The sequence below is a fragment of the Heterodontus francisci genome, chromosome 7 (assembly GCF_036365525.1).
Source record: "Heterodontus francisci isolate sHetFra1 chromosome 7, sHetFra1.hap1, whole genome shotgun sequence".
Classification (NCBI taxonomy): domain Eukaryota; kingdom Metazoa; phylum Chordata; class Chondrichthyes; order Heterodontiformes; family Heterodontidae; genus Heterodontus; species Heterodontus francisci.
The window spans coordinates 125,815,715-125,834,675 of record NC_090377.1 but is presented as its reverse complement, the minus strand read 5'-3'; the positions used below and the strand labels follow the sequence as shown (position 1 = coordinate 125,834,675).

Genomic DNA, 18,961 nt, shown 5'->3' with positions numbered 1-18,961 from the left:
TATGTTGGGACAACCCTGGTCTAGAGTCTAGAATCCAGAAAGAGACCAGATGAACACCTCAGTCTCCAGAAGCAGATAATTTGACCATTCTGAGTTCTGAGTTGCTCTTCTAATTAATGTTATACGACTATCTCTAAAACTTGCCGAAATTTAATAAAAAAAAAATTATTTTGTAAAAGTTTTAACTCTTGGTTGATCTTACCTATGATTACACTAAGAGTTAAAACAAACACCTATCCTTTAAACACTGCCTTTAAGAGCAGCTGATCCTGTCTCTGGAGAGGCCCACTCTGGAGTATCAACCATAACACAAGAGTTGGCATACCTGTAATAGGGGCTAGAGGCCTGGACCACTCAATGACGATGGAGGTCTCATCGACATGGTCTACAGTGTATTCGGTGGGACTATCAGGCGCTGTGAGGAAAGGCAGAAGATTATCGAAGGAAACAATGAGTGATCCTGATCACCAAAAACAAAAGCACCGATGAAATGTCTCCTTGGTGACCGACCTGTTGTGGGCGTCCTTGTTAGAATCAGCTTCTCTCCTCCTTCTGAAAGTTCAAAAACATTCACAATGTATTTGCGACCAGGCAGCAGGTTGGGAATGGAAACAGATGTAGCTGTGTTTGGAACATCTGGAAGTAAAAAGGAAACAAAGACGACTTAAAAGACCTGTCTTAACATGGCCTCCCAGATACATCTCCAGTCACTTCACACACAAAGTATCACCTCTTTGGTTGTTAAGCTAATTCGCGCCAAGTCCCCTTTACCCATCACCGCTGTGCTCTATCACCTACATTGGCTCTCATTTTAGCAAGACCCTTTTAAAGTTCTCTTCCTTGTTTTCAAATCCCTCCATAGCCTCGCCCCTCCCTATCTCTGTTCCACCATTGATAGCTGGGCCTTCACGAGCAGCAAGACCAGGAGGCCAAGAGAATTCCTTTCTCACCTGTTGAGTACCAGTCACCAACAGAACAGGCCTAGTCGCTGCTGGCGAATGGGTTTCTCCTGATTTTCAGTTGTGCCTCAGCGGGTGACACTTTTGCCTCCGAGTCAGGAAGGTTTTGGGTTCAAGTCCCACTCCAAAGACTTGATCACAAATCCTAGGCTCAGACTCCTGGGGCAATACTGAGGGAGAGCTGCACCTTCTGAGGTGCTGTCTTTCGGATAAGATGGCAAACTGTCTGTTCTCTCAGGTGAATGTAAAAGATCCCATGGCACCATTTCAAAGAAGGGCAGAATTGTTCTCCCAGTGGCCTGGCCAATATTTATCACTCGGCCACTATTTATCACTCTACCAATATCACTAAGACGGACTATCTGGTCATTATCACATTGCCGTTTCTAGAATCTATAGCCCCTTTCACAACCTCAGAACATTCAATGAAGTACTTTTGTAATGTAGGCAGAAGGGCAGGTGAGTGGGACTATCTGAGCTGCTCTTGTAGAGAGCTGGCAGGGACATGGTGGGCTGAATGGCCTCCTTCTGTCCTTTGCCCACCATGTCCCACTCACCTGCCCTTTCCCCATTACCCAATTAACCAATTCCTTTTTGAAAGGCCTGATCAACTCTGCCACCAGCACACTCACAGGCAGGGCATTAATGACCCCAGTTTGTAGCAGCTTGCTGTGCGCAAGTTGGCTGCTGCGTTTCCTATATTACAACAGTGCCTACACTACAAAAGTACTTCAATGGATGTTCTGAGGCTGTGAAATGAGCTACAGAAAGGCAAGTCTTTCTTGTTTTTCTAAGGGTCCCAGCGGCGAGACGTTTTGTCCAAATTCCGATCTCAAAGGAACCAGACCTGGAATCCCCTTGGCCTCTTGCTCTGCACTGGGTAGTGGTTTCCCAGAGGTCTGCGACATATCCAACATCAGCCAGCATCAGCTGAAATGTAACATTTCTGCTTCAGAAAGATCCACCCCTGCCTGACTCAGTGACCCCTCTGCCCTGAGCGATTTATGGTGAGACTGTCCAACCACTGAATGATGTTTCCTTTCATTCTCATCAGGAAGCAAGAGAATGATGGAGAAGACAGAGCACGGAAACCAGCCACTGGGACCAAGTGTTTCCCCTGGACTGGAGCAAACAGTCCTAATTGCATTTACCCATCTGGTGTCCTTTGGCCACTTTATCATCATCGATCCCTCCAACTTAAAATCCTAGCATCCCACAGTCCCCAAGGGCATGGAGAAATAACTCCTTCCAGGGCGACTGGCAAAGGGAGGGATGGGCTGAAAAAGGCTCCTGGAACATTGGGAAATGACCCGTGAACATACTGAGTAAATTCCAGCTCCTTGCCCTCAATGGGATGGAGAAAAGTGTCTGAGGTGATACAGTTACGGCCTTCTCTTGGTTCCAAGCCGCACGGTTCGAACTAAAGGGGATACAGCTGCTGAAGGGAGGAAGTCTTACCGAGATACTGAGGCTGGGCATCATCTTCACTAAGCTCGTATTTGATTCTGAATCCGGACACTGTATCAGAGGCGGACACCCAGGACACCACGAAGCTGCTGGAGGTGACCTCCGTGATTGATTCGGTCGTCGAGGACTCAGTAATTATGTCATGTTCGCTAATCGGTACAGTCTCGCCCTCATACGGGGACACTGTCATGATGCAGAAGAGAGAGTGAAGCACATAGTCACATGACGGCTGTATTACAGAATTAAGAATTCACCCCGAAGTGCAGTGCAGATTCCTCAGAATGATAACGGGGCGAAAAGGGTTAAATTATGAGGTCAGGTCGCATGGAATTAGCTTGTATTCCCAACAGTACAGAAGCTCAAGGAGTGATCTAATTGAGGTTTGTTTAATACCATTCAAGGACTTGACAGGGTAGATACAGCGAAACTGTTTCCTCTGGTGGGGGCAGTCCAGAACAAGGGGGCATAACCTTAAAGTTAGAGCCAGGCCATTCAGGGGTGATGTCAGGAAGCAGTTCCTCACACAAAGTGGAGTGGAAATCTGGGACTCTCCCACCCAAGAAGCTGTGAAGAATCGGGGTCAATTGAAAATTTCAAAACTGAGATTGATAAGATTTCTGTTAGGTATGGGAATTATGGGATAGGAAACCAAGGCAGATAAATGGAGTCAAGATACAGATCAGCCAAGATCTAACTGAATGACAGAACAGGCTCGAGGGGCTGAATGGCCTCCTCCTCTTCCAATGGAAGGCACCACCCCACTAAAGGCTTTGACAGGTTTATCCAATGCATAGCTAAGAATGATAAGGCCTTGGGGCTCAGGCTGCAGTCACAATTGGTCTCAGCTCCCACAACGTCATCTGTGGCTGTCACCACCCCCCCATCACAGTGCTGCCAAGTGGGCACGCAGGAGGGCGGGATTGCCACACCTCTCCTACCTCAACAGCCCAGCGATGCTGATTGTTGAGGCTCACCGTGTGAATAAGGCAGAGGTCACGAGGGCAAGAGGAGGGGTATCTGCAGAACACTACCCTTGGAAGGAGCTGGGGGGGGTTCCCACACAGGAGACAAAATGGTGTTTGGGTGCGAGGTGGTGGGGGGGGGGGGTGGAGGGGGGGGGGCTGTGGAAGACAGAGGAAAAGGAAAATCTCTTTGCATGTTAGCCATCATTTCATCACAGTCCAAGGTTTACAAGCACTTCTGGGCCCATTTCGTTGGATGTCCATCCTGCCTTTCATTAGTCACGACTGCTAATGTTTTCCAAAGTGGGAGGATTGGGGGAGGAGAACGCGGACCCATGGAGGGGCATTACTTACAAGTCACGTAAGAGGTTGTGAATTCAAACTGGGTGGTGTCTCTCTGGCCATAGTGCAGGATGCTGACAAGCTGGCCTTCGTAGGTGAGGCCTGGTTTCAGGCCGCTAATGGTGTAGGAATGCATGCTGCCTGGAATAGTCGCCACACTCCATCGGATCCTCGAGTTTTTCTGCATAAAGCGCACACAAGCACAAGCCAAGTTAACTGAAAACCCAGCGTGACAGCCCGACAGGCAAGTTTGAAGTCATGTTTGTGGAACGTTTGTCTTTGTGGGTGTGTGTGGGTCCACCTGGGTGAATGTGATACCCCTCACACACACACACAGTCACAGTCTCACACAGACACAGTCACAGACCGCAATTGGCATGGACTGCTCTTGCCCTTCCACCCCTGACCCCATCTCCCCCCAGTCTGCCGACACTCAGCCTAGGCTCTCAAGTGCAAGGATGGCCGTGTCAGGGAAGGTTCTCAGTCCCCTCAGTTTTTAAAGTGGTTCATAAGCTTTCCTCAAACCCCAGTTTTGATTAACAGTTGGTTAAATGCCAAATCACATACAGTTTTGAGTCTAATGAACTATACTACTGCTGCTGAGGGGCTTTTTAAAACAGTTATAAAGTACCAGAAGGAAGCACGCAATGAAGGTGCAATTACCTACATATTTTTTACATTAAATGGATGCTTTTTTCCAGTCTTTCTTTAAATATAATGCACCTCTGGGTTCTGCAGATATATTTTTTAAACCCATCGTTTCTCTCCTCCTCCTCTCCTCAGGCCCCTTTGGTACCTTGCCAAAGTTGCCACATGTGGGCCTCCACAGGCTATTTGACTGTGAGGGTATCACAGGGCAGCTCGTCATTCACCAAGCTCCGAGCACTCCCTTGCAGGAGTTAGTGGATATCATAGCGGAACAGGAAGCCAGGCTGATGCTCTTCCCACACTCCCCATGCCCCAATTCTCTCGAGATCCCAAATGCAGCACTGCCCTCAAGACAGGCTGACTCAGCAGAGACCGGGACTCAAACCCAGGTTTGGGGAATCTGTCATTCCCAGAGTGAGTGGAGGTGAGAAATTGTCCATGCCAAGCCTGGCTCAAATGATGTGAAATCAACAGCAGGTGATCGAGAGAACTGATCAAGGAAATTTCAGCCAAGCTATCAGCCATCTTGAGGTGGTCAGGGGTTGGGGGCTGGGGCGATGGATGGCTGGGAGGAACTGACTCGTTTTTCAATGTAATGCGTGCATCATGGGCAAAAAAGAAACACTTTGTGGAGTTAAAATGTTTTGGCCATTTGCCACAGGCTTGTCTCAGGCCTTGTTCCCCAATGTAAACGGGATATGTCAACACTGCAATTTGTTGACATTAAAATAAGACTCACTTGGCCGCCTTCTGTGCTCATGTTGGAATGCCAAGAGCAAGCTGGAAATGACATGTACTTTACCGAGTATTGCTTGAGCAATGGAACATGGTCCTGAACTCAATTCTGCTTTCGCAAGGCCTGGCAAAAGGCTGTTTACATGGCAACAGCAGAGGTCAAAGGGCAGGCAGGCTACAAGCTGGCCTATGTGCAAAACCTTTTTTTTTTTGGTTGGACAAGAGCAGAACTAGGTAAACAGAATGCTACAAGGGCTAAGTTTCCTGTCTGTAAAATAGGATGGTGAGTTTAGAAATGTCTCGGAGTTTGGATACACCCTGCCAAGGTCCGGTCTGCTACTGTACATTGTGTAATAGTGCGTCAGACGGACAAACAAGAGCTTTCTTTTCCTCTGGTAGCACACACCGGTTTAACGCAACCATTAACTGGCTCAGAGTGCATTTTGAGTACTAACTCCGATAGGCTGCTGGTTGTGATATGTACTGGGTGCCCAAAAGGTTTGTTAGTTCTAATCCCATCATGCTACAATTCAACATATCAGGCAATTTCTGGGCTGGCATGGGAAAAAATGACTGCAAGAGCTGATGAACAAGAGCTTCCTCTGCTCTTCTCTTATGCTCACCTGAGAGAGATGAGGCCTCGGTTTAACGTGCCATCTGAAAGACGGCACATCTGACAGTGCAGCACTCCCTCAGCACTGGGAGTATCAGCTGAGATTATGGGCTGAATTTTTGCTTCGGGGGCAGGAAGTCTCTGGAGTAGGGCTTGAACCCATGATCTTCTGACTCAAGAGGCAAGATTGCTACCAGGTCAGACACAGGTAATAAATATATGCCACTTAGCATCCCAATAAGTCAACTGTGCGTTAGAATGGCATTAAATGGTGGTATTGGTTCATATCTTCCCTTACATTGCCCACCCAATGCCACCAGCGAGCAGCCTGATGCAAGTGGACTGGGCCATTTTCTCACCCCAGTTGAAAAGGTTCAGAAAGGGAATAAAGAGGTCAGAGTATCCGGTTTATGGTGGCAGCAGAGCAGAGCCGAGGCTCGCAATCTCCTGGCTTTGAACCGACAGATGTAGAAAAGAAGGAGGATTTGTGGTGGGGGAGGTCAAGCCCAGGTCAGCTTCAGAGGAACACAGAGGGTGTCATCAGGAGGGAGCTGGACCTCTAGCCCTTAAGCAGTCTCCCCCTGGTTTTAGGATGGGCCTTTGGTAGAATTTCAAGACCCAGTACTCAGCTGGGCTTACACTATCGCTAATGTGAGTGACTCTCTCCCCACTCCTTCCCCAGAAAATCCCTTTCTCTTTCAACTCACTTGGCACAAGGAAAATTGGGTATTGTGGGTCCCTGAGCACAGTTAATCATTTGCCAATTGGTTGGCTCATTTACTTACAGGCCTCCATTTCAAAATGTACTCTTTGATGTGAGAGGATTCTGGTGTGTTCCACTGAATGGGATGGGAGTCCGTCAGGTTCCCTGTCTCTGTGATTAGCACTTGCACAGGTCCAGATCCTGTATAAGACAATTTATTCTTGGTCAGACAGTGCAATGGCCCAAAGAACCTGTACATAGACTGAATTTACATATAGATGTTTACACAGAATTGCGTAGAGGTTACATCACAGGAACAGGCTAATCAGCTCATCTGAACTATTCCATATAATCCTCCACACCAGCCTCCTCCCAGCCCATTTCATCTCACCCCATCAGCAGACCCTTCTATTCCTTTCTCCCTCTGTGCTTATCCAGCTTCCCCCAAATGCAGCTATACTATTCACCTCAACAGCTCCATGTGGTAGCGAGTTCCACATTCTCACCACTCTCTCGATAAAGAAATTTCTCCTGAAATCCCTACTGGGAATATTAGTGAATATCTCATATTTATAACCCCTAGCTTTTGACTCTCACACGAGTGGAAACATCTTCTCTACTTCTACCCTAGAAAACCCTTTCATAATCTTAAAGATATTCTATCAGGCCACCCCTCAGCCTTCTCTTTTCTGGAGAAAATGGGCCCCAGCCTATGCAATCTTTCCCAATAACCTCTCTGCTCTGGTATCATCCTTGTAAATCTTTTCTGCACCTTCTCCAGTGCCTCTATATCCTTCGCACAGTGTGGTCTTACCAAGACTCTAAACAAATTTAACATAACTTCTCTGCTTTTCTACTGTATGTACCTCTACCCACTGGCAGTGAGCGAGGTCACGCTCAGGCACGACCTTGCGTAGACACAATTCAATGCCTGGTCCGTATTCTGCTAGCTATTAACCATGGGTTAAATTATGAAATCACCTAGTTACAGCATATTAGGACTCACCAATTTTACTTAGTTCCTAATTTGCTGTTTATATAATGAAGTCTTTACTAATCCTGCCAGTTACTAACCTGATGACATTATCAATCATTGCTAATCTCAACCATTAATTCATCTGACAGTTAAGTAAGGTGCGTGGTTGAAGAGATGGTGCAGGAGGGAGGGCTTTCGTTTCCTGGATCACTGGGTCTGTTTCTGGTGAAGGTGGGACCTGTACAAGTTGGACGGGTTGCACCTGAACCGGAACGGGACCAACATCCTTGCTGGGTGGTTTGCTAGTGCTGTTGGGGTGGGGGGTTTAAACTAATTTGGCAGGGGGATGGGATACAGAGTGGAAGCACAGTAGGGGTTGATGTACAATCAAATATAGAAGAGAAGCTGAGTCGGTCTGGAGGGCAGAGTAAATGTAGACCTGTTAAGGCTCAAGAAAATAATGCAAGGCTGGATTGCATCTATTTTAATGCAAGGGGTCTTACTAGTAAGGCAGATGAATTGAGGGCATTGATTAACACATGGGAATATGATATTATTGTTATCACTGAGACGTGGTTGCGAGAAGGGCAGGACTGGCAGCCTAATATCCCAGGGTATAGAATCTTCAGACGTGACAGGGGAGGGGGTATAAGAGGAGGTGGCATTGCACTGTTAATCAAGGAGTCAATTACTGTAGTAAGAAGGGATGATATCTTAGGAGGTTCCTCAAATGAGGCCATATGAGTAGAACTTAAAAACAAAAAGGGGGAAATCACTTGGCTGGGAGTGTACTACAGGCCTCCAAACAGTCAGGGAGAGATAGAGGGGCAGATATGTAGGCAAATCTCACAGAGATATAAAAATAATAGGGTAATAATAGTAGGGGATTTCAACTTCCCCAATATTAGAGAGGATAGTATTAGTGCAAAAAGCTTAAAGGGGGCGGAATTCTTCAAGTACATTCAGGAGAATTTTTTGAGCCAGCAGGTAGAGAGTCCGATAAGAGGAGGAGCGGAATTGGACTTAATCCTAGGGAATGAAGCCGGACAAGTGGTAGAAGTGGCAGTGGTGAGCATTTCGGGGATAGAGACCATAACTCTGCAAGATTTAAAGGTAGTTATGGAAAAGGACATAGAGGGACCAGAAATAAAGGTACTGAATTGGGGGAAGGCAGATTTCAATATGATAAAACAGGATCTGGCCAAAGTGGACTGGGAGCAGCTTCTTATAGGAAAGTCTACATCAGACCAGTGGGAATCATTCAAAAAGGAAATAGTGAGGGTTCAGGGCCAACATGTTCCCGTTAAGGTGAAGGGTAGGACCAACAAGTCCAGGGAATCCTAGATGTCAAGGGATATAGAGGATTGGATAAGGAAAAAAAAGGAGGCTTATGGCAGATTCAGAGCGCTGAAAACAGCGGAGGCCCAAGAGGAGTATAGAAAGTGTAGGGGAATACTTAAAAAAGTAATTAGGAGAGTGAAGAGGGGGCATGAAAAATCACTGGCAGACAAGATAAAGGAAAATCCCAAGGCGTTTTTTAAGTATGTTAAGGGCAAGAAGATAACCAAGGAAAGAGTAGGGGCCATTAGGGATCAAAGAGGCAATGTGCGTGTGGAGCCGGAGGACATAGGTGAGGTTTTGAATAATTACTTTTCATCTGTGTTCACTATGGAGAGGGACGATGTAGGTGTAGAGATCAGGGAGGGGGACTGTGATATACTTGATCAAATTAGCATTGAAAAGGAGGAAGTATTTGCTGTATTAGGGGGCTTAAAAGGTGGATATATCCCCAGGCCCAGATGAGATGTATCCCAGACTGTTATGTTGGGCAAGGGAGGAGTTTGCAGGGGCTCTGACACAAATTTTAAAATCCTCTCTGGCCACTGGAGAGGTACCAGAGGATTGGGGGACAGCGAATGTGGCACCATTATTCAAGAAGAGTAGCAGGGATAAACCAGGTAATTACAGGCTGGTGAGTCTAACGTCAGCGGTAGGAAAATTATTGGAAAACATTCTGAGAGACAGGATTAATCTCCACTTGGAGAGGCAGGGATTAATCAGGGATAGTCAGCCTGGCTTTGTCAGGGGGAGAGCATGTCTAACTAATTTGATTGAATTTTTCGAGGCGGTGACTAGATGTGTAGATGAGGGTAAAGCAGTTGATGTAGTCGAGATGGACTTCACTGAGGCTTTTGATAAGGTCCCACATGGGAGATTGGTTAAGAAGGTAAGAGCCCATGGGATTCAGGGTAATTTGGCAAATCGGATCCAAAATTGGCTTAGTGGAAGGAGGCAGAGGGTGATGGTAGAGGCTGTTTTTGTGAATGGAGGCCTGTGACCAGTGGGGTACTGCAGGGATCGGTGCTGGGACCCTTATTGTTTGTAGTGTACATTAATGATTTAGACGTGAAATATAGGAAGTATGATCAGTAAGTTCATAGGTGACAGGAAAATTAGTGGTGTCATAAATAGTGAAGAGGAAAGCCTGAGATAACAGGATGATATAGATGGGCTGGTAAGATGGGCAGAGCAGTAGCAGATAAGAGTTTAATCCTGAAAAGTATGAGATGATGCACTTTGGGAGGACTAACAAGGCAAGGGAATATACAATGGATGGTAAGACCCTAGGAAGTACAGAGGGTCAGAGGGACCTTGGAGTGCTTGTCCATAGATCACTGAAAGCAGCAGCACAGGTAGATAAAGGTGGTTAAGAAGGCATTTGGGATAATTGCCTTTATTAGCCAAGGCATACAATACAAGAGCAGGGAGGTTATGATGGAGTTGTATAAAATGCTAGTTAGGCCACAGCTGGAGTACTGTGTACAGTTGTGGGCGCCACACTATAGGAAGGATGTGATTGCACTGGAGAGGGTGCAGAGGAGATTCACCAGGATGTTGCCTGGGCTGGAGCATTTCAGTTATGAAGAGAGAGACTGGATAGGATAGGGTTGTTTTCATTGGAGCGGAGAAGGCTAAGGGGGGACCTGATTGAGGTATACAAAATTATGAGGGGCAAAGGGGCAGGAGGTTTAGAGGGGAGTTGAGGAAATATTTTTTCACCTAGAGGGTGGTTGGAATCTGGAACACACTACCTGAGGGGGTGGGGGTGGTAGAGGCAGGAACCCTCAACATTTCAGAAGTATTTAGATGAGCACTTGAAATGCCATAGCATACAAGGCTACGGGCCAAGTGCAGGAAAATGGGACTCGATTGTACAGGTGCTTGATGGTCGGCACAGGCGCGTTGGGCCGAAGGGCCTGTTTCTGTGCTGTAAAACTCTGACTCTAAAGTGGTGCCTAGTTATTAACCTGGTTGACTACAGAGCAAGATTACTCGTCTCGTCTAATTACTAACTGGGTTACATTTGAAACCATTACTTGCCTCGTTACTAAATCACCTAGCTACTGGACATTAGAAGTTATTAGTCACACCTAGTTACTAACCTGGTGATTATATAATGAAATCATTACTAAGCTTGTCTTTTTACTAATCTGGTTACATTAGAAACTGTTACTCTCACACCTAGTTACTAACCTGTTGATAATACATTGAAAGTCTCATTACATGCAAGCCCTTGCATTTTATAATCTCCATAGAGTTAGCACTTGGCCTGTTGACAATACATGGAGAATGCCAGGCTTGTTTACACATTTGGCAATCTAATTCAGCATACTCTCAATGAACTTGGCGGGAAGCAGTATTAATCTCGGTGTAAGTGGGAAGAAAATATGCCTCACAAAGCCTGTGTTGCAGCACTCACTGTCCGGTGAGGTCAGAGGATTGCGCAGTACTGATAGCTCGTAAATCATGTGTAACAGAAACCAGAGTGAAATGAGGCCCAGGGGAGGGAGCACAGAGCAGATCCAAAAAAGTCCAACCTGAAAGACGACAGCCTGTCCAGCATCACTGATTCAAAATGCTTTGGGTTCTCCATTAGTATTTAGAAAGCACTCAGACGTTAGGGCAATTTACCTGTCAGACATAACCACGAGGGCTTTGACCGACCAAAAGGGAGGCTAAGCTCGACTATTTAATTAGCACAGGTCTGGGAGCATTCTTCGGTTTAAAGTCACAGCCGGGACTCTTGATACCTCAGAGATTTCTGGTCGAACAGGCATGCCAGAAATGAAGTTGAGGGCAGAGTTACCTGTCCCTCCAATTTATAGCAGAGGCAGACAAAGTGTCTCCCCACACCAATTTAATCAATGCTTTGTACCACAATAAGGATCTCGGGAAACACTTGGGAGCATTTGATTTATGATATCTCTGCCATTCCCTGATACCACCGCAAGGGGAGGGTGGAGCGGGGCACTCGCTGTGCTGCCTTCGGATAATCTGGCAGCGATCTTCTGGCTGGCGCACGCACCTCACTGCGAAGCGGGCGCAGTGACATCGGTCCTGGGGTCGCGGCGCCACCAGGTCCTGGGGTTACGATCTTGCCACGTCCTGGTTATGTGACATTGCCAATGAGACGAAAGCGGCTTCAATTCGGATTAGCACGTGCGCACGCTGGCAGGGCTCAGAGTGGCTGCTCAGCACCCTTTCCACTGCAAGGTAAAAAGTTCACTCAGCTAAAGACCCATGAGAAAGGGGAGGAAAAAAAAAAGACTGCTCTGTTCTGCCAGATTGTATAAATCAGCTAGTTTATGAAGGATAATTACCTCATAATGATTAAAAGTTACTCCCTCTAGGCAGTGTAGCCAGTCACGCTAATCAGCACAAATCACAAACTGCCTTACTTCCTTGCTGGCATTGGATAATAGGCCCATACAAGCATCATCGAGGAAAAATGTGCAGGGCTATGGGGAAAGAGAAGGGAGAGGGACTGATTGGGTGACACTTTGAAAGAGCTAACACAGGCACGATGGGCCGAGAGGCCTCCTTCTGTGGTGGAAAGCTCTTGAGAGTTTCACCTTCCCCCAACACCACCCCACCCCAATACCTAATGTCGCTGGATTCATTAATTTAGGAACCGGGGGGGAGGCCATTCAGCCCCTCGAGCCTGCTGGGCCATTCAATTGGATCATGGCTGATCGGTATCTTAACTCCATTTACCTGCCCTGGTTCCATACCCCTCGATGCCCTTACCCAACAAAAAAAAACAATTGACCTCAGTCTTGAAATTTTCAATTTACCCCTCCAGCCTCTTGGGGGAGGGGATTCCAGATTTCCACCACCCTTTGTGTGAAGAAGTGCTTCCTGACTTCCATGAACAGCCCAACTCCAATTTTAAGGTTACCCCCTCTTGCCCCCTTGCTCTGGACTCCCCACCAGAGGAAATAGTCTCTCTTTATCTACCCTATTGAATCGCTCAATCATTTTAAACACAGCTTAGGGCTTCAGCAGCCGAAATTTGGCTGGAAATCTTGGGCCAGCGCGGTGAAAGCCTGAACACATTGATAAAAGAGCACTGCACCTAGCAGTTCAGACAAATCAATACGGCCGCCTACTATTGTTGCTGTGCTTCACTGAAAAGCCTCTGGCCTAGTGGCTTAATGGTACTTTGAGCAGTCCTGCCACACCCGCCCCACCGTGCCCACACCCCCCGCAGACCACATCTGTATTATGATGAGGGGGATGGCATCCTGAATGAAGACAGCTTGTCCAAAAAGGCAGCACTCGCCTGCCACAGCAGCACCAGTTTTCCATCAACTGAATCAGTTGCCATTGCTGTCCACGTCACCTAGTAGGCACTCGGGGGTGGGGGATGGGCAGTGTGGAGCAGCGGAAAGGATCACATCGGCCAATGGCAAAAAACGATCAATGCAACTGGCCGTCTGCAAATCGCAGGTGCACATTCTTGCTCAGGTTTTGCCTGAAAGCGTTAGCTGTGGATCAGTTTTTAGCAGTCCCACTCCAGAGACTTGAGCACAAATCTTAACCAGTTGGTGCACAGGAGGATCCCACAAACAATAATGAGATAATGACCAGATAATCAGCTTACAATGCTGCTGGTTTAGGGATATTGACCAGGACACTGGGGCAAACTCCTCTGCTCTTCAAGGAGTGCCATGGGGCATCCTGAGAGAGCAGACAGGACTCCAGTTTAGTGTCTCATCCAAAAGATGGCAGTTCTGCTAGGGCAGCACTCCCTCAGTACTCCACTGGGAGTGTCAGCCTAAACTTTGTGCTCACCTCTCTGGAGCGGGGGCTTGACTCCACAACCTTCTGACTTAGAGGCTACCCACTGAGCCACTTCGGACATTTGAAAAGGCATTTGATTGGGTGTTCAACAGAGCTGGAATCCTACCTGGCAAAGCTTTCTGGGGCTGACACGTCAATTCCCCAATTCCCCGGCCATAACAGTGACACAGGAACGGGATCCCGTTGAAATACTTATGAAACGATTCGCCAATTTGGTAAAATTGCTTCGTCTCAGTGTCCTGGCACTGATCTAAAGAGAGAGAGAGAGAGAGAGAGAGACAGGATGAAACAGTGTTACATGGAATTACATACAACAAGCAGAGAACCAGGCTGCTTGGCACAGCTAGTCTCCTCCCACCCTACTTCATCTCACCCCTATTCCCAAATCCCTCTATAAGTTTCTCCTTCACATACGTATCGAGCTTCCCCTTAAGGCAACAACTATTCCATGTGGTGGCGAGTTCCCCATCCTAACCACTTACTGGGTAAAGAGGTTTCTTCTGAATTCCCTATTGGATTCATTATTGACTACCCTATATTGATGGCTGAGAGTTTTGGTCTTCCCCAGAAATGTAAACAACTTTGATACATCTGGCCTATCAAACCCCATCATAATCTGAAAGATTAGGTCGCCCCTCAGCCTTCCCTTTTCAGTCTTTCCTGATAGTTGGAAACTCCGAGTTCTGGTATCTGAGCCTCTTTTGCACCTTCTTTGTTCAGTGCTGGTTCCAAAAATTTTACAAGATGCGCCACTTTGTCCCAGATACGAACCTACATTGAAACTGCTGGAGCATTCGGCCTACCCCTGCACCATTTACTGACAGGTAAGTGCGTGCCAAAAAAAAAGATCGAGACTCGACCCGAGCTGTCTCACCGCAGAGAAGGGAAATCACGAGAAAAAAAAAACTTGCCGAGTTGCACTTTTGGCTGGGATTATGCTGAAATCATGCACACATGTTTCCCCATGTTGTAAAGCACTGATTGCATTTAATATCCTGTTGTATGGCACACTAGGGAGTGGGCCTGCGCTTTAACTCGCAGCCATGTTAAGTGTAATGCTGTCTACAAGCTGCCCCTTTTATGATGCCATGTCTAAAGAGGCACACAAGGGCTGGTGAGTGAGGGACTGGAATTGGGAGGAAAGGGACAGCCCCAGGATTTTGCTTTCAGGAAAATTGCAATGCTGCAAATTTTATTTTTCAGCTTGTTTTAATGTAAAAAAAAGAAGTGGGGAATCATGTCCGTTAAAAGATTTACCAGCTGGCTGGAATACCAGACACTTGCTGCAGGTGAGGAAGTGTAAAGGGGATTCAGAGCAGGAATAAAACTTCAAAAGGACTTGAGTAGTCTACCACTGACTTGGCATTCATTCTCTTTGGAATGGGGACTTGATTGATGAGCCGGGGGGAAGGGGTTAGTTAACCCTTCCAGGCAGCTGCTGAGGTGTCAAGCTTTTATAAGGGTCACAGGGTCAGTAACCAGAGGACAGAGATTTATGGTAATTGGCAAGAGAGCAGGCGGGGTGATGAGGAGAAGTGTTTTTACACAGCCGTTTTTATCATCTGGAATGCAGTCTGAAAGAATGGTGCCCTAGCCTTGAACTCATCTTTCTCTGGTTTCTCTCCTATCTCCCCTCATGCCCTCTCTGAGCTCATCTTGTCCATGAAACCCACCTCCCGTTCCCTCGATCCTATTCCCACTAAACTGCTGCCCACCCAACTTCCCCTCCTGGCTCCCCTGTTCGTCGATATTGTTGCTGGTTCTGTCTCGTGGGGTACTCTTCCTCTCCCCTTTCAATCTGCCATCATTTCTGCCCTTTCAGACTCTCACCGCCCCATCTCCAACCTCCCTTTCCTCTCCAAAGTCCTCGAACGTGCTGTCGCTACTCAAATCCGTGCCCGTCATTCCCTCCAATCAAGTTTCTGCCCTGTCAAAGTACCAAAATGGCTCTTACCATAGTCACAAATGACATTACTGTCACCAAGGTAAACTATCTCTCCTCGTTCTCTTCGTCCTGTCTGCAGCTTTGGACACAGTTGATCACACCTTTAACACCCACCACTCTCAACCAGTTGGGTGGACTGCACTTACCTGGTTCCATTCTTATCTATCCACCCGTAGCCAGAGAATCACCTGCAATGGCTTCTCTTTCTGCTTCGTTACCTCTGAAGCCCTTAGTCCTCTTCTATTTCACAATTACATGCTGCCCCTCAGTAACGGCAACCCAAAACGCAATGTCACGTTCCACCTATATGTTGCCCCATAGCCGGCCAAACTGATCCTATATTGACCAACCCTCCAGGCTGGATTTAAAATCAAGTTCCAGAGGTGGAAGACCAGAGTCGAACCCCAGCCATAGATCAGCCAGTGTCACTGCTCAAACACTCTCTTTAACAAAAAAAACCCAAACATTCTTTAAGCGTGTAAACGTACCAATGGCATCACACTTCCATCGACCTCGGCCTTGCCCAAAGCAGGTGCAGTTCATCTGGTGACCCTCGGCATGCTTTTTGTAGAAAGTTTGCGTCACGTCGTATGTTATTCCGTCCACCACGCACTGATCTGTGGGCAAAAGGTGACAGACTGTTTCCTGGGGTGTCACATCAAGTCTACAACACTAAGAACAGGCCACTCGGCCCAACTGGACTAGGCCGGTGTTTATGCTCCACACAAGCCTCCTCCCACCCTGCGTCATCTCACTATCAGCATCACCTTCTATTCCTTTCTCCCTCATGTATTTATCTAGCTTCCTCTTAACAGCATCCAGGCTATTTACCTCAACCACTCCATGTGGGAGCCAGGTCCACATTCTAACCACTCACTGACACATTCTCTTTGGGTAAAAATGTTTCCCCTGAACTGTCTGTTAGATTTATTAGTGACTGTCTTTTATTTATGTTCCCTAGTTTTGGACTTTGTCACAAATGAGAACATCTTCTCTACATCTACCCTATCAAACCCTTTCATAAACTTAATGTCATCAAATCATGTCACCCTTCAGGGCTTCTCTTTGTTAAAGAAAGATAGCTCGAGCCTATTCAACTTTTCCCGATAGTAACAACCTCTCAGGCCCTGGTTCATAGAACTCTGATCTAACCAGGTTTCGATACAAGTTTAACATAATTTCTATACAAGTTGACCATAACTTCTCCGCTTTTCAGTTCTGTTGCTCTAGAAAGGAACCCCAGTGCTTGGTTTGCTTTGTTAATGGCCTTCTAAACTCCAGCGGATACAAGCCTAGGGCGGCGCAGTGGTTAGCACCGCAGCCTCACAGCTCCAGGGACCCGGGTTCGATTCCGGGTACTGCCTGTGTGGAGTTTGCAAGTTCTCCCTGTATCTGCGTGGGTTTTCTCCGGGTGCTCCGGTTTCCTCCCACATGCCAAAGACTTGCAGGTTGGTAGGTAAATTGGCCATTATAAATTGTCACCAGTATAGGTAGGTGGTAGGGAAATATAGGGACAGGTGGGGATGTTTGGTAGGAATATGGGATTAGTGTAGGATTAGTATAAATGGGTGGTTGATGTTCGGCACAGACTCGGTGGGCCGAAGGGCCTGTTTCAGTGCTGTATCTCTAATCTAATCTAATCTAATCTTATTAACTGGCGTAGCTACTTTTAGTGATTTGTGGATCTGTATCCTTAGAGCCCATTGCTCCCCTATCTGACCTTTATTAGGTCAGAAGGTATCACCTCATACTTAGCCATATTGAATTTCATTTGGCAATTATATGCCCATTCTGCAACTTTATTATTGCCTTCTTATATTGCCGCAGTTTTCCTCAGTATTAACTGTACCTCCCACATGGTCTGTATCGGCATTACATATCTTATGTTGATGCGTTTGAACTCAGGGTCTATAACATAATCCTTCCAGAAATAAAATAGTGCTTGCTGCAGTATGGCTCAATAATCTGTATTATCTACTTCTCTGTGCACTGGCACATTGGTTTTACTGCATTCAGGAGTATCTCTGAAATAAGGTATATTATTTTTAAACATATATATAATTAATTTCTTCCTCTCCTCTTTGGCTGCAGTTCCACAATTTCTTTGACAAACAGATCTCTGACTTCGGAAAAGCCCTTGCTGGTTGGGCCCATCAAAGCATCATTCCAGCCCCAAGTCAGCAGCGAGTGACAGGGAGAGGAGAGAGAGATCGAGATCGAGAGATCGAGAGATCGAGAGATCGAGAGATCGAGAGATCGAGAGAGATCGAGAGATCGAGAGATCGAGATCGAGAGAGAGAGATCGAGAGAGAGAGATCGAGAGAGAGAGAGAGAGACTGTGGACAGATACGTGTGTGCAAATGCACAGACAGACACACAAGCGCCTAATATGACAAGTCATCAAACTGTATTATTGATTGCTATAGTCCATAGACAACAAACCGAACATGGGCAAGAGTGCCTGCCATTCAAACCAAGTGGACCCACCTCGAAGCTGAGTGTGTGCAATGCAGGTCCATTCACCACGGCCATTCCCGTTACAGGTGCATCTCATCATGTGACCTAGTTCATGACGCTTGTCCCACTGGTCTCCAACGTGATACATAGACCCTTCCGAGTTGGTGCAAATCTCTTCGTGTTCTAGGAATAGGTGTCAGGAAAAAGTGGCAAAGTGAGTACCACGCTAAGTCGAAAGATAATCAAGCGTAAAGATTCAAGACAGTTAAACCCGCATCCATTCACGTTGTTGTTTACACCTGTTTGAGAAGTGTACGGATACGGTTTAAAGCATTACAGTATTTCTCCTAAACAATGGACCTCAAATAACATTAAAACCAGGTCAGAGTATTTGAGCTCAATAGAAAATTTGAAAAGATTTTTTTTTGTATGCAATATTCCTTTATCATATTTCCTGGAGTATAGAAAATTAATGGATAATCGGATTGAGGTGTTTAGCATGGTTTATGATTTGATCGGTTAGATGATGTCGGAGACTTGGAGGGGAAAGAGTTGGCAAGTAGGAGGTCTGAGCCATACCTGCCATTGGACAAAAGCCAAATTTCCCATCGGCATCATAGTTAGCAGTTGTCCCACACCACTTCATGTTATCCTTTCTTCCATCGGATGTGCACTCAGTATAGTTTCGCATGTTGTACAGGTAAGGCAAGTGACACAACGCACCATTGGAGTTCCCTCCCCGGCTTTGGATAGAAGTGGCTACTCGGAGTGAAAGGCAAACAAAAAAAGAGAAGCCAAAAGTCAGTTGTTTACAGCACACATCTACTAGGGACAAATTCAAAGACATTGAACACGCTCTCATCTTCTCCCTTTCCACCTCCACCCCGACCCATCTCTTAGCCTCTTATCAAAGAAAGTGTAACAAGCCAGCGTGCCAGTAACATCTGCTACTGTACTAATCTGGAGTCCCATGAAAGTGGCTTTAAGAGTCATTATTGCAAATCTGCTTC

General features: G+C 46.6%; 1 protein-coding gene across 5 annotated transcripts in view; it reads right to left on the bottom strand.

The window, feature by feature from the left end:
* LOC137372313 (fibronectin-like) overlaps positions 1–18,961 on the bottom strand; it is a 102,289-nt gene that overhangs the window by 64,531 nt on the left and 18,797 nt on the right. For all 5 annotated transcript variants that reach the window (XM_068036129.1, XM_068036130.1, XM_068036131.1 and 2 more), the window contains exons 9-17: positions 18,531–18,710; positions 17,982–18,134; positions 15,983–16,111; positions 13,656–13,799; positions 6,512–6,630; positions 3,743–3,911; positions 2,418–2,609; positions 511–636; positions 326–415 (exon numbers count right to left, since the gene is read on the bottom strand). In XM_068036129.1, the coding sequence (XP_067892230.1) occupies positions 326–415; positions 511–636; positions 2,418–2,609; positions 3,743–3,911; positions 6,512–6,630; positions 13,656–13,799; positions 15,983–16,111; positions 17,982–18,134; positions 18,531–18,710 (1,302 nt within the window). The remainder of the gene's footprint in view (positions 1–325; positions 416–510; positions 637–2,417; positions 2,610–3,742; positions 3,912–6,511; positions 6,631–13,655; positions 13,800–15,982; positions 16,112–17,981; positions 18,135–18,530; positions 18,711–18,961) is intronic.